The sequence below is a fragment of the Dipodomys merriami genome, unplaced genomic scaffold (assembly GCF_024711535.1).
Source record: "Dipodomys merriami isolate MVZ:Mamm:240054 unplaced genomic scaffold, mDipMer1.0.p SCAF_3, whole genome shotgun sequence".
NCBI lineage: Eukaryota > Metazoa > Chordata > Mammalia > Rodentia > Heteromyidae > Dipodomys > Dipodomys merriami.
The window spans coordinates 74,240,441-74,256,494 of NW_027204492.1; the positions used below are offsets into that span (position 1 = coordinate 74,240,441).

Sequence of the window (16,054 nt, forward strand, 5' to 3'; positions counted from 1 at the left end):
CTGAGGAATCGAACCCAGGGCCTCAGGCATGCAAGGCAAGCGCTCTACCACTTAGCCACCTTCCCAGCCCAAGAAACAAAGTTTTGTTTTTTGTTTTTTTGTTTTTTTGTGGGTCGGGTCATGGGGCCTGAACTCTGGGCCTGGGCGCTGTCCCTCAGCTCTTCAGCTCAAGGCTAGCGCTCTACCACTTGAGCCACAGTGCCACTTCTGGCTTTTTTCTTTTTTTGCTTATGTGGTGCTGAGGAATCGAACCCAGGGCCTCTGGCATACAAGGCAAGCGCTCTACCACTGAGCCACCTTCCCAGCCCCTCAAGAAACAAAGTTTTAAACAATCAACAGAAAATAAAAATAAAATGGAAGCTCAAGCTCCAACATATCAAAATTTCTTTGGATGGTAAGTGTTTTAAACAGTGAGAAAGAAATACGAACTAGTAGAATAGCTATAAAAGATTTAACCACATGCTGTGTACAAGAAACTCAAATGTAAGTAGACTGAAAGTAAATGGGTAGAATAAAATATATTATGCAGCTATATTTATATGGCATAAAGTAGACTTCAGAGAAAATAAAATGACGACAGAAAGGGACATTACATAATAGTAAATGGTCAACTTACCAAGACATAGCAATCTGAAATGTACACCCATCAAACAGTAGAGTGTCAAATTACATGAAGCAAAACCAGATAGTGTGGGGAAACAGATAAATCTACAATTAAGAGTTAGAGGCTTGGGGCTGAGAATTTGGCTCAGTGGTAGAGCAGCTGTCTTGCATGTATGAGGCCCTGGGTTCGATTCCTCAGTACCATATAAGCAGAAAAAAAAAGCCAGAAGTGGTGCTATGGCTCAAGTGGTAGCATGCTAGCCTTCAGCTGAAGAGCTGAGGGACAGCACCCAGGCCCAGAGTTCAGGCCCCATGACCAGACCCCCCCCCCAAAAAAAAGAGTTAGAGCCTTAACCAATTGAATTAACTAGACAGAAAATGAGCAAGGATATAGAAGAGCTCAACAATACAATCAATAGACTGTAACAGCATGTTACAGGGATACTTACTCCAAAAACAACAGCAGGATATACATTCTTTTCAAGCACTAACAGAACATATACCAAGACAGGCCATAAAATAAACCCTAACAAAATAAATAGAATTGAAATTACAGAGTGCATTTTCTGTCCACAATGGTATCAAAATAGGGGTTATAAATGTCCTGAAAGAGAAAACTCTAGGTCTATATAGTTTCACAAGAGAATTCTACTGAGGTAGACTATTAATCTTAAATCTATACTACATTATGCAGGAAACATGAGAATACTTCTTAATTAAGTGCCATACTGGGGCTTAAACTCTAAGCCTTGACCCCTCTCCTCTCTCAGCTTTTTCGCTCATGGCTGGCACTCTACAACGTGAGCTATGCCTTCAGTATGCTTTTTGGCTCATATCTGTAATCCAAGCTACTCAGGAGGCTGAGATCTGAGGATTGTGGTTCCAAGCTAGCTGGGGCAGAAAAGTTCCTGTCAGACTCTAATCTCCAATTAATCACTCAAAAAAAAAAACACCCCCAAACCAGAAGTGGTGCTGTGGCTCAAAGTGGTAGAGCACTAGCCTTGAGCAAAAAGAGCTCAAGCACAGTGTCCAGGCCCTGAGTTCAAGTCCTAGGACCAATAACAACAAAAAAGATGTAAGAGTCTCAAGAATTTCTCCACCCCAGCTGACGTTGAACTGAGGTCTTCAGATCTCAGTTTCCCAAGTAGCTAGATCTTTCATAACTGAACTCTTTTTCTGGTACTGGTGCTTGAATACAGTAAGCATCCTAAAGAGAGTAAGTAAAAAATAAGAATTTGCACTTTCTCAAGCTTGATTGCAGGGCTGGTACTCTACCACTTGAGGCATTACTACAGCTGCTGATTATAGTAATAAAAAAAGTAGTATTTGATTCTATAAGGCATGTATTCCTCTGATGCCACAAGTAACAATGAAATCCATTATGAACATGGATGCAAAAATGTTTAACAATATAAACAAACAGAATTCAGCAACATATAGACTTATTCCAGATACACAAAGCTGATTAATGTTTGAAAATCAATTTCATCAATCATTTAAAAGCTAAAGAAGAAAAATCACATATATCAATGTTAGTATCAATAAGACACAGCACCTGTTCATGATAAAAATGCTTAGAAAACCAAGATTTGGAGGGGAAGCATGAGAGGAAATATATAAAAAAGTCATTTACAAAAAGCTACAGTTAAAATAATACTTCACGGTGGAAAATGGGTGCTTTCCCTTTATATTCTGAAACAAGTGAAAGATGTCTGCTCTTGCCATTCTTTTTTTCTTTTTGGTCATAGGGCTTGAACTCAGGGCCTGAGTGCTGTCCCTGGCCTTTTTTGCTCAAGGCTAGTACTCTATCACTTTGAGCTATATCTCCATTTCCAGTTTTCTGGTGGTTAATTGGAGTTAAGAGTCTCATGAAGGGTTGGGAAGGTGGTTCAGTGATAGAGTGCTTGCCTTGCATGCATGAGGCCCTGGGTTCGATTCCTCAGCACCACATAAATAGAAAAAGCTGGAAGTAGCGCTGTGGCTCAAGAGGTAAGGCGCTTGCCTTGAGCTGAAGAGCTGAGGGACAGCGCCCAGGCCCAGAGTTCAGGAAATAAAAGAGTCTCATAAACTTCCCTGCCTGAGCTGGCTTTCAACTGTTACCCTTAGATCTCAGCCTCTTGGGTAGCTAGGATTATAGGTGAGAGCCTGGCTATTCTTGTCATTCTTATCACAGTGCTGGAAGTCATAGCCAACGCAATAAGGCAAGAATGTGATACAAAAAGCACATAGATCAGCCAGGTGTTGGTGGTTCATGCCTGTAATCCTAGCTACTCATGAGTCTTAGATCTGAGGATCGAAGTTCAAAGCCAGCCTGGGCAGGAAAGGCCGTCAGACTCGTATCTCCAATTAACACTAGAAAACCGGAAGTGGCACTGTGGTTCAAGTGGTAGAGCGCTAGCCTTGAGCTGAAGAGATCAGGGACAGCATTCAGGCTCAGAGTTCAAGCCCCGCGACTGACAAACACACACACACACACACACACACACACACACACACACACACACACACACGTACACAGAGCAGAGCTACTGGTACTTGAACTCAGGGCACACAGGTGCTGTTCCTTAGGTTTCCCCACTAGCGGCTGGCATACTACCACTTGAGCCATAGCTCAAGTCTCTATTTGGTCTCTATTTGTATATGAATGAAATCCTATGTAGGATATCCCAACAAGATCTATCAAGAAAACACGTAGAACCAATAAATGAGTTTGACAATGTCACAGGCTATTAGAGCAATGTTAAAAATACAGTTATATTCCTATGTAATAATGATAAAATTGACAGAGGTTCACCTTAAGCAATGGAGCACTTGTCAATCAAGTACAAGGTTGTAGTTCAAACCCCAGTACTACCAGAAAATAATTTAAAAAAACAAAATATTTTGTCTGTTGTAGTGGTACATGACTACAATCCTAGTTTCTCAGGAGGCAGACATAAAAGGATCACATGTTAAGACCAAAAATTAGTGAGAATCTATCTGAAAAGCAAACTGAAAACAAGAATTGAGGATATGGCTCAAGTGATGGAGTGCTTGCCTTAGCAAATTTGAGACTCTAAATTTAGGGCTGTCAAAATCAAAACAACAAACAGATGGGAACCTATATTAAATAAAAAATATAATCTAATTCACAATCATAATAAAGAAATGTTGAGCCCAGAAGAGTGGCTCATGCCTATGATCTCAGCTACTTGGGATACTGAGGCAGGAGAATAGTAAGTTCAAGGAGACCTTGCCTCAAAAGAAAAAAAAGATTTCAAAGATATTCTTAGCATGCATGAGGCCAGGAGTTCAATTCCTATTTCACAAAAAAAGATAACGACTTTTTTTTTCTGCTACTGGTGCTTGAACTCAGGGCACACAGGTGCTGTTCCTTAGGTTTTCCCACTAGTGGCTGGCATACTACCATTTGAGCCACAGCTCCACTTCCAGCTTCTTTGGTGGTCAATTTGAGCTAAGAATTCTCACAGACTTTCTGCCTAGCCTAGCTTCAAACTGTAATACTCAGCTCTCAACCTCCCGAGGAGCTGGCCCCACCAAGAAAAACTTCTATATGAAACCTGTTCAGGTTTTGTATGCTGAAAGTTGCAAAGTGCTGATGAAGGAAATAAAATGTTAAAATAGGTATTTATCTATGTTCACATATTGAAAGACAACATAATGAAGATATCAAATACTCTTTAAATTTATGTACATGTTTAACACAATTTATACCTATATCACATCAAGATTTTTTTGGTTGTGGGGCCTGAATTCTGGGCCTGGGCGCTGTCCCTCAGCTCTTCAGCTCAAGGCTAGTGCTCTACCACTTGAGCCACAGTGCTACTTCCGGCTTTTTTCTTTTTGCTTATGTGGTGCTGAGGAATCGAACCCAGGGCCTCAGGCATGCAAGGCAAGCACTCTACCACTGAGCCACCTTCCCAGCCCATCACAATTTTTTGTAGGTTATTCTAAACCTTATATGCAAAGACAAATTATCCAAAATAATTTTTTATTTTTTGGGCTGTAGTGGGGCTTGAACTCTGGGCCTAGGTGCTGTCCCTCAGCTCTTCAGCTCAAGACAAGCGCTCTACCACTTGAGCCACAGCACCACTTCCAGTTTTCTGGTGGTTTATTGGAGATAAGAGTCTCATGGACTTTCCTGCCTGGGCTGGCTTTGAACCGTGATCCTCAGATCTCATCCTCCTGCGTAGCTAGGATTACAGGCATGAGCCACTGGAACCTGGCTAATTTTTTAGTTTTGAGACAAGATCTTACTATGTAGAGTAGGCTGGCTTAGAACTCGCTACCTCCCACCTCGGTTCCCAAGTGTTAGGATTATAGAATGAGCCACCATGCCTAAACTTTAGCTGAAATAATTTTGAAGAAAGAAAGATAAATTACTCTACCTGGATTTTAAGATTTATTATACAGTAATAGTGATCATAAAAGGAGGAAATGATTTGCAGATAGTGGAGCAAAAGAGAAAACCCAAAGAGACTGAGATAGTTGCCTTACAGTGAGTGGTAACTTTGGAAAGTGAGGTGGTTCTCAGGAGGCTCTTTGGATTTTCTTCCCTTCTGCCAGACAGAAAAGTATTTACACTGGGAGTCAAGAGATGATATATTTTTAAGATAAATGGAAGTACCTAGAATCCCTAGAGGTATCTGCAAAGGAAATGGCACCTGAGATTTTAAAATGTTCACCCTATAGTTTGTAATTTTTCATCTGTCTGCAGGTATAGGTAGAGTGCCAAGTAGTAGAGCACAAGCCTTGAGTAAAAAAGCTAAGGGACAGTGCCCAGATCCTAAATTCAAGACTCAGTACTAGTGTGCGTGCGTGCGCACACACACACACACACACACTTGTGCATGCACACATTTTATATAGAGCCCATCTATATAGAGACACAAATCATACTTCCTTTTTATGGTTGGTCATGGGGCTGGAACTCAGGGCCTGGGCGCTGTTCCTGATCTTTTATGCTCAAGGATGGCATTCTACCACTCTGACCGACAGTGCCTCCTCCAGCTTTCTGTTGGTTAATTGGCGATAAGATTCTCACAAACTTTTATGCCTGGGCTGGCTTTGACCCATGATCCACAGATCTCAGCCTCCTAAGTAGCTAGGATTACAGGCGTGAACCAGTTCACAACTCAATTTGTGATGGGAAGGAGTTTCCAGATTACTGGGGAAAAAAGCAGACAGGGGATGATGAGTAATTTTGTCAGGTCAATGTTAGTTTTGGAAGGGGCACCAGCCTTGGATTCAAATCCAGGACTTTACATTTAGACATAACATCACTAAGGGGATGTTGTACAACAGTTTTGGGCACTAGGCTACTATCTTCTATGGCAACTATGAAGATTAAATGAGATGGTGTGTGTGTGTGTGTGTGTGTGTGTGTGTGTGTGTGTGTGTGTGTGTGTGTGTGTGTGTGTGCGTGCGTGTGCGCATAATGTAGCCAGCACAGTGTAGTATGCTTTATACTTGCTGGGAGTGTGGCTTAGTGGTAAAGTGCTTGCCTACCATGCATGAAGCCCTGGGTTCAATTCTTCAGTACAACATAAACAGAAAAAGCCAGAAGTAGTGCTGTGACTCAAGTGGTAAAGTGCTAGCCTTGAGCAAAGAAGCTCAGGGACAGTGCCCAGGCCCTGAGTTCAAGCCCCAGGACTGGCATAAAAAGTCAGTTCTCACTTCATGGATTTTGGTAGGCATTTCAATCCTTCCTTCCTTCCTTCCTTCCTTCCTTCCTTCCTTCCTTCCTTCCTTCCTTCCTTCCTTCCTCCCTCCCTTCTTTCCTTCCTTCCTTCTCTCCCTTTCTTTTTTCCCCTCCCCCTTCCTCTCTCTCTTTCTCTGTCTCTCTCTCTTTTTCTTGTACTGGAGATTGAACCTAGGGTCTTGTGCTTGGTGGGCAACTGCTCTACCACTTGAGCCATGCCTCCTCCCAGGCCATATTTCAAGTCTTCATAAGTGATCTGCCAACTTTTTCGAAAGTTTGTTAAAAGTTGATAAATTACTTTAAGTTGGGGGAGCAGCTTTCACTTTTATTTCAGAATTTGTAAAATTTTTAGTATGGCATTTTTTGTGGTACTATGGTTTGAACTCAGGACCTCATGCTTGTTAGGCAGGTAGTCTATCACTTGAACCACATCTCATCCTTTCTTGTTTTTGATGTTTTGGGATAGGGTTTTCTGGTTTTACCTGATCTGGCCTGGACCCAGATCCTCCTATTTATATCTCCTATATGGGTAGGATGACAGGCAAGCATCATCATGCTTTTTATTTTTTGGTTGTGGGTCTTGAACTCTAGGCCTGAGAGTTGTCCCTCAGCTCTTTAGCTCAAGGCTAGAGTTCTACCACTTGAGCTACAGAGCCACTTCTGGTTTTCTGGTGGTTAATTAGAGTTAAGAGTCTCATGGACTTTCTTGCCCCGGCTGGCTTTGAACAGTGATCCTTAGATCTCAGCCTCCTGAATAGCTAGGACTACAGGCATGAGCCACTGGCGCCTGGCTGCCAAATTTTTGTTGATTAAGATGGGGGTCTCACTAACTTTTTGTCTGGGTTAGTCACAAACCAATGTCTACCTCCAGAGTGGCTGGGATGACAGGCAAGAGCCACTGTGCCTAGCCAGCAGAACATTTTTATAGCTTATTTTTCTGTTTACAACAAAAATAACAAGAACAAATATTTCCATTTCTTTTACTGTTTGGTGAAGCAAGGAGAGGAATCTGCTTGGTGGGGAAGCTGAGGTTGAAATAGGCTTCTGGAAGAATCACAAGGAGATAGAGAGGGAGATAGAGAGGGCAAGGGACAGGAAAGGGAGATAAACATAGATGTCACAGAGATCCTCACTTGAAGCCATTCAAATAGGCTCAAGGTATCTTCCATAATCCTGCTCCAAAGTCCTTTCAAAGGGTCCTAAAGCAATCATCAGTCTGCCCTTGGAGGCAATCTTGCCTCTCAACTGATCCTTACAGCTTCTTAGGCAGCAGGACAAGGCGTGGGAGAAATCTGTGTTTCCATGTTGTAGAGTTCTACTAGGCAAGAGCTCAACTTCAAGCTCTAGGCTCCAGCAGTCCTTAAATGTGGTCAGACTCAAAGCCCCAACTGCCAACCCCTAGAAGGATGGTATCCTCAGACTGCAGGCTGCCAGAGGAGGTGCTGCTTGCCTCCTGAGAATGTTACCAGCAGATGTGCAAAGGATATCAGCTTGGGGCTGTAGAACTGTAAAGGGCAGGTCAGGCATGGTGGCTCATGCCTGTAATACTAACTAGTAGGGAGGCTGTGATTCAAGGTTACCCAGGGCAAAAAAGCTTCTGAACCAACAAAAAGCAGGGAATGATGGCTGATGTACACTTTAAGGCAGCATGAGCTGGTTGAGATGGCTGGTTCTCTCTTCTTTTCTTCTCTTTTGCTTCTCACTTAAGCTCAGAATGGACCTGGATGGTCTAGATTAGTATGGTACAAGTGATGGAGGCATGGAGGAATAGAGAGATGGGGAGAACAAAACAATTTAGGTCAGGGACCAGAACTTTAAGGATTGCTCATGCATTTCTTCCTTCCATTTCTAGGGAGACAAAGATCTCAGGTGCTTTGGACTAGCCACATAGAAAGAGCTGGAGTGGGATGGGTTTACTAGGGACAACTGGTAAAAGTAGATGAGGGCTGGAAAACAGATTTCATGGGCAATGCTGCTAAGGAGAGGACAAACAGTCTATGCACTGGTGGATCACTCATAATTTTAGGTACTTTGGAGCCTGAGAAGGGAAGATGTCAGTTCTAGGCCAGTGTGGGAAGGAAAGGTGGGCAGATCCTTTCTTAACCTATAGCTGGACACAGTGGTATGTGCCTATCATCCTAAACTATGACAGGCTGAAATTGAAAGGGATCACAGTGCCAGGCCAGTCTGGGAAGAAAAGCCTGAGGGACTCCATCTCCATAGAAGGGAAGCTGGACACAGTGGCACATGCCTGTGATCTCAGTGACAACAGGAAGCCTAAATTAGTAGGCAGGTCATGTTTGAGTTGTGGGCCTGGGTGGATAGTGAGACTCTATCCTAAAAATAACCAGTGACAAGCCTCCTAAAGGTGTGTCTCAGTGCTATCCTGTTATCCTCACAAGAGTAAGGTCCTGAGTTCAAACTCTCAATGTACCACACCAAAAAAAGAGACAATATGACCCCCAAACTCCCTCATAAACAGTTTAAATGTCTGCCCATTATTCTTATTAGCACAGTGTGGCATACTTCAAGTGCTTAGTTAACTACTTAGTTAACTTGCTGAATAAATGAAGAGCTTAGCCAAGTCATTTATCCTCTCTGAATCTGTTTCCTCATGTGGTAGATAAATAATGGTTATTATTCTTATTTCACTTGTGTTGTCTCTCCCCATACTGTATCAGTCTGCTAGCCCCTTTCCCAGATCTTGTACCAAAGAGGCTGCCCTAAGTAAACCTCATTTATTAAGGGTCACAAAGGACAGATGTATCCAAGGCCTTTTCTTTCCTCTAGTGTCCCTTCATTTCTTTTTCTATCCCAGTCAAACCTTGGGGTATAGATTTGGAAACTCAGAGCAAGTGTTGAAACCTGAAATTAAAACTCTAGCACATATTCACAAATACACAATGAACTCTGCTGCCTCCCTAGAGGGTTGGGTTTGGGCGGCAACCTGAAGCTCTGAGCCCCCTATTTGCCCCTCATTTGATTCAAATGTCATCAGTATCACAGACTAGCAGGCCTCCTACCTCTTCCCCCATTTCTTCATGCAGAGCTAGCCAGGCTTGAGGAGCTGGTCCCCTCTGGGGACTGATCCCATGAGCACTGTTCCAACTCTGGAAGCTTCACTGTGAGCTAATTCCTCTGGAGTATGTGAACCAGAGGAAAGGCAAACAACTCCCAGAATGTGAAGATAGGGCAAGGAAGATTTTCCAGAAGTAGTCATGAGGTAGGTTCAGCTATGTACTCTTTAACCCATACTTCCTTGTGAATACATACCTTTAGGGGAAATCATTGGCATCCTAAATTTGAGAGCAATTCATATGGGAGCAAAACAAACCTTGTCTCTCTTTAAAGGGAACAGCTAGAATTGACTCTCTGTGGTTTTATTCCCCCCCCCTTTTTCTCTCAGAAAGACTAATGGACAGAAAAGATGGGGGTAAAGCTAGGTTATCTGATAGCATGTGGAGTACATCTCTCTAAGACATACCTTCCTGAGTCTGGTTGCCAACAGGCTAAACTCGCAGCCTTTGTGCTTGTAAGGGATTTTGTGAGAAAAAAAACAAGCTCAAAGGCTGAACAAATTCAACTAGACATGGTGGATGACCTCCCTCACCTATAGTGGGGCTAAATGCATCTAATAGCTTATTGACATATCACCTCCCCATGTCACCCTGTGTCCTCAAACCTGCTTTTTGTTTTGAATGGTGTGCAAAGCTCAGTGAGAAACAACCAGCTTCACTGTGGATTTTACTTGCAAGAACAAGTGGCTGTCTTGGAGATAGGTTCAGGAAAATCTTTTAGAATGTAGAAAATTCAGCAGCCTTTTCACACTGACCATTGTCATGGCAACACACTATCTGATGGCAGCCTGCGTCACCAGGCTGAGGGGCATGGTATCAGTATAGCAGGTTAGCCTGGCCATTTTTAGCAACATTGGACTTTTTTCTAGCCTCATTTCTTCTAGGTTGAGCTGATTTTCTTTTTGATTCTGGACTCGTGTACTCCGCCGATTTCCATAGCTAGAATGTAAGACTTTGTTAATATGAAAGAAGATGGCTAAATGGAAAAATTTGAACATTCCTAGTATTCTATAGACTCTGTACTTATTGTCCGCCCTTCCTGGATCCTCATCACCCACTATGAGTGACTTCCATTCTTCTCCTCTGCATTGATTCTTTCCTATATAACACAGCATTACACCCCACCCCCCGCAACTGTGACTCATCCACCAACCTTGCACTCTTACCATAGTCTTTTTCTTTCTTTTTTCTGTGTTCTCATTGCAATGTACAGCATCCTGGAATTTTAGGGTGGGAAGGAACCTTGACAATAATTCAGTCTAATCATCCTCCCCACTCAAAGAAGAAGCAGCTTTAGAGTGTGACAGCCAAGTGATCTTCTAGCCTATACTTGTATATTTCAAATGACAGAGACTGGCTTCTTTTATGGGCAGCCTGCTCTACTTTGGGAAGCTGTGTTAGAAAAATCTGTCCTTCAATTGAAAGAAAATCAGTCTTTAAAAAATAATACCTATTCATGGATTCAGCTCTGTGCCCTGTGGCCATATAGACCCTGTCTCTGTCCTCTGCTCTGTGACAGCCTCTGCAGAGATATGAAATAGAGATTATGTGCCTTTCCTTCTCCAGAAAGCTTTAGCTTCTCCAAGCAGACCTCTTGGAGCCTGGGCTCCAGTCCTCTCTGTAGTCCATCTGACCTCCTAGAACATGCTCCTATTTGTCTAGAGCCCTTTTAAAGTGAGATTGATACTGCATCAGTATCTCTGGAGGCCACCTTGCCCCACTGACTCATGCTGATCTCTGTGTCAACTACAATCCCTAATTCTTCTTTCAGATAAAATGCTGCTAAGCCTTGCCCTTTTATTTGGTATGTGTCTAGTTGCTTTAGAGGACCCAGTTCCTCATCCATATGTTTTTCTCCCAGTTTAGATTCATTGTTACAACCAGAATACTGATTTAACCAAACAGAATCTTTAAAAAAATGACTTCCATGTAACTTCCATTTCCTCTAGGATTTATTTGCTTTTCACCCAAGGCTAGAGCCTTTAAAAAAAATCTCGTCTCTCATTCATTTCTCTTTTAGGTGTCTTACCTCTCCTAATTCTTTTCCCTTGTCATTTACTTTCCTTATGATTTTCCAGGCTTGACATTTCTATTTCTTCTATATCAAGATGTCACACTCTGTAGAGCTATGGGGACTAGAGATGGGTGCAGAGAAAGAGGGCACACACATACCCCCACACACATAGGTGTGAGTAAGTTGCTGCAGAGGCTTGTAGGGTTTCTCTGTTTTTATTGCTCTGTCTGCACTCTACCAGGATTTAGAGACTGGATAGGAAAAGGGGCAGAGTTGAAGGAAAAGGGATAAAAATTGGTCTAAGATGAGTTCTGAAAGAAACTGGAAGTGTGTTTGAGTCTGAGAGGCACAGGGGGAAACCAGGGAAGGATTGTTGGCATTCATCAGGGCTGCAGCACAGGGGGAAGGACTGGAGAAGAGCCAGCTCTGGAAAGTCTTGAAGATAAGGGAGGATTATTTGGTTAGGAAATGAGGACTTGTGGGGTGAGTGGCCATTGATAGATCAGAGGGAGATGGCTTCAAACAGCAGAGTTAGGAGGAGGCTGAAGGCAATAAACAATGCTTTGAGAGTCCACGACTTATTAGCTTCCAAAATTTCTCTGGCCAAAGCTCAGAACATGGAATCTTTGCGTAAAGGCACTGCTATCATCATAGAGTAGTCATTGCTGGTGGATATAGGGCTTAATATAACCCTCAACAAAAACCCTTAGGACATAGAATGTTCCCTCAGACTAACTGCAGCCTCCTTTCATGCTGGATTACATTCCAATGAGGGAGCCCAAGGTTCCAGAACTGGCACTATCTTAGTAATTTTATGAATAAATGGCAATTTTACTCTTTACAACAGGCAATATGATACCTTTGACTTCTTAACTCTGCAAATAATTAGAATCCAAAAGCTACACAGGACATAACACAACGATTATATCAATTAAACAGGAAAATAGCTGCTTGAAATACATAAAAGCAAATGGTAAATGGGAAGTGGGTTGTAAAGAAGCAGCTGGGGCTGATCTGGGGGCACTACTGGAGAACTGAGGGTAGTGACCCTACACAGCTTGTGGACAGTATGATCAGGAGGGCAATGGTCCAGTGATCACCATTTCCCCTGAACTCTGAGGCTGGAATGACTCCAATGCAGCCTCAGGGGAGAGAAGAAGAAAAGCGCAGCTGTTCCATTCCCTGCTCCACTCTAGGTAAAACTGGGGAATCCATTCCCAGGCCATGAGAATCCCTGACTACTTAGTGGACTTTCACAGTCTCTCAAGGCTCTATTATACCAAAGATACATCCACACTAGAAAACAATATCTGTGAGCCCATTTCTCACTTGGACTCCTTCAGGGCTAAACTGACTTTAACTTCTTTCATCTTTTTTTTTTTTGTGTGCCAGTCCTGGGCTTGAACTCAGGGCCTGGGTGCTGTGCTGGAGATTTTGTTGTTGTTGTTGTTCAAGGCTAGCACTCTAACATTTGAGCTGCAGCTCCACTTCCAGCATTTTTGTGTGTGGATGACTGGAGATGAGTCTCACAGACTTTGTTCCCTGGGCTGGCGTTGAACTGTGATTCATAGATTTCAGCCTCTTGAGTAGCTAGGATTACAGACATGAGCCACTGGTGGCTGGCAAACTTCCCTCATCTTAAACTAGAGAGTTTTCTTTACAGTGCTGTAGATGGAATCCAGGGCTTTACACGTGCTAGGCAGACATTCTTACATTGTGCCACACACTTAGCCCCTTAAACTCAGTTTTACGAGTTGGCCTTTTGAAAGAAAAAGTATGTCAGGACAGATTTTAGAACTGATTTCCCCCTTAGAGGTGCCTAATGATGAACCTTTTGTTTTTCTGAAGGTGACATTAGCCAGCCAAATGACAATATCAACCAGTGGCCTGTGATGGATTCTGGCTACAAGCTGTCAAGCCCAAAAGATGTTTCCTTTCCAAGTCAGTGAAATGATTAGGCAGGAAAAGACAAATGGTATTTGAGGAAGTCCCCCCCACGAAGGGTTACCACAAACTGAGTGGAATCAGGAGGGCAGAACTTGAAGGGTGGTGCTCACCTTTGATGTAGTTGAGGATTTTCTGGATTTGGTGGGGCTCATTGCGGTCTGGCCGGCAGCTTGGCGTGATTTCCAGCACATAATCAGGACCATATGCTGTGAAAAACTGTAAGGAAAAGGGAAAGGCCAAAAAACAAACTAAACCACATAAAACCTCTAAGCCAAACCACATACAAACAGGACAATCAAAAGAAACTTACCTCTACCAACAAGGCCAAGAAGGCTTCACTGGGTAGGAGGCCCTGCAATGGTGGCATTACTGTTCCTTTAGCCTTCAATGACATGAGATTACTCAATTCTTTTTTTTGGGGGGGGGTCCAGTCATGGGGCCTGAACTCTGGGCCAGGGCGCTGTCCCTCAGCTCTTCAGCTCAAGGCTAGTGCTCTACCACTTGAGCCACAACGCCACTTCCGGCTTTTTTTTCTTATGTGGTGCTGGGGAATCGAACCCAGGGCCTCATGCATGCAAGGCAAGCGCTCTACCACTGAGCCACCTTCCCAGCCCAGATTACTCAATTGTTTAGCTTGCTATTCAAGGGCTCCTTTGCTCAGGTCTTAACTTCTGTCTCCATCCATAGTTTTTATCTCTCCCAGTTCTCTAGCACACAACCCTGTTCTGTGCTCTCCCAGACATCCCTGTGTTGTCTTCCTGTAGGATCTTTGTCATTGCTCTTTCCTGGGGCTTGCAAAGGCCCACCTCCAATCCCTACTGCCTGAACTGTGTGTATGTGGGATTCCTCATCCTTCCAGGTGAAGATGAAATGATAGTCCCTTTACAAGCTGTCTCTTATTCTCCACCAAACCCCACAGCATTCTGTTGGCACCTATCTTATGGGCCTCATTTGCTTTGGTAGACAGAACTGGACTGCCTAGCATATGCAGGTCACATGCCAGTGGCAGTGAGGACTGTAAGCATGGAGGTGGCTTCCTTTGCCATGCTCTAGGTGTTCACAAGCACATTCGGAATCAGGTGATAGTTTCCCACAATGCCTGGATTTCTCCTCTTCCACACTGGATCATCAATTCTGTGAAGGTGGCAGTCCTCATGTTTTCATCTCTTAGGGCCTCAGCCCGTGGCAGCTGCCTTAGACATTGGGTGCTTTGAATCCCTTTCCCCAGGAATGGCAAACAAGTTGAGTTTTTCTATTTTAGATTTTATTCCTCTGTAGTGCAGTTTGTTTTTTAAATTCAAGGAATCAAATTAAAAGTTTGTGGATTCTATTTCTGACTTACTTGATGACTCCTTGTGACCCCTGATAAGTCATAATAACTGACTGAGTTTCTGTGTTAGGGTCCATTTGGTGGAAAACACTACAACAAAGGGAATCATTCAATTGAGCCAAGTCTTTGAATGGGGGATAAACAAAGCTACTATTTCTGTTTAGTTTTGAACAGAAATAGTATTTGTGTACACTCTCTGGAGAGACAGCATATGGTCCTTAAAACTATGTGCTTTCAACAGTGATACTGTCAGAGGATAAGAAAACCAGGGAAATTCAAATTCCATGAAAAAGAAAATGGTACAGTGAGTATGAAAACAGGGATCTTGATATGTGTCATAATTTCAATGCCATTGAGTTTTTTTTTTTTACAAACAATCCACACTTATTGCCATTGTCACCAAATTATCCTTGTTAGTAGTCTACATGTGCATCTGGCATTGTGGGAGATGTTGTGGAACAATCTCTAGGGATTCTTGCAATGGAATCCATGGGAGTCATTTGATGGGGAGATAGCTTTTGCACATCCACGACAGAAATGTCTGCACATTTAATTTAAATGAAAATGCCTCAGATTGCGCTACTAATGCCATGTTATATGCATGAGCATGTGTGCGTGTGTGTGTGTATGCTAACTTAAAATGGCAGAAGGACTTAGGTCTTTCCTGCTGCATGAAGCCTGACACCCCAAATTGTAGAAATGGAAGAAGCTATGAGTTGAAATGGTCTTTAGCAAATGCATATATGGAACAGAGATGAGAGGTTACTTGAGGAAAAATTCAGAAACTAACTTTCCACTGTGGCTGAGGAACTATAAGGAATTCCCCTCCCTCTTTTTGTACTGAGGCTTGAATTCAGGAATTGAGTGTTTTTCCTTAGCTTTTTTCACTCAAGGCCAGTGATCTACCACTTAAGTTACAGCTCTATTTTTGGCTTTTTGGTTCTTAATTGGACATTAAGAGTCTTATGGACTTTTCTGCTTGGGCTGGCTTTGAACTGAGATTATGTTAGTTTTCAACCTCCTTATTAGTTAGGATTATAAGTTTAAGCTACCAGTGTGTAACAAGCCTTGTATTTTTAACCAAGGAGGGCTCCTTGGTACGAGCCTAAGGACTTTGTGGGCTTGGCTCTGAAAGAGAAGGCTTCAAACAGGTGTAGTGCCCTTGCCTTATGTAGCCTCTTTTCAACAGGGTCAAGTGCTACACTCATCTCATGGCTATGGAAAGAGAGGCTTACAAAGAGCACAGCAGGGCTGGGAAGGTGGCTCAGTGTAGAATGCTTGTTTTACATGCATGAGGCACTGGGTTCGGTTCCTCAGCACCACATAAGCATATAAAGCCGAAGTGGTAGAGTGTTAGCCTTGAGCTGAAGAGCTGAGGGACA

The 16,054-nt window shown here is 43.0% G+C and overlaps 1 protein-coding gene across 1 annotated transcript in view; it reads right to left on the reverse strand.

Moving 5' to 3' along the window:
• The window catches only part of Hdac8 (histone deacetylase 8), a 265,953-nt gene that overhangs the window by 16,657 nt on the left and 233,242 nt on the right, over window positions 1-16,054 (reverse strand). Inside the window, exon 10 of the mRNA XM_070040340.1 lies at window positions 13,453-13,558. Within this exon, the coding sequence (XP_069896441.1) occupies window positions 13,453-13,558 (106 nt within the window). The remainder of the gene's footprint in view (window positions 1-13,452; window positions 13,559-16,054) is intronic.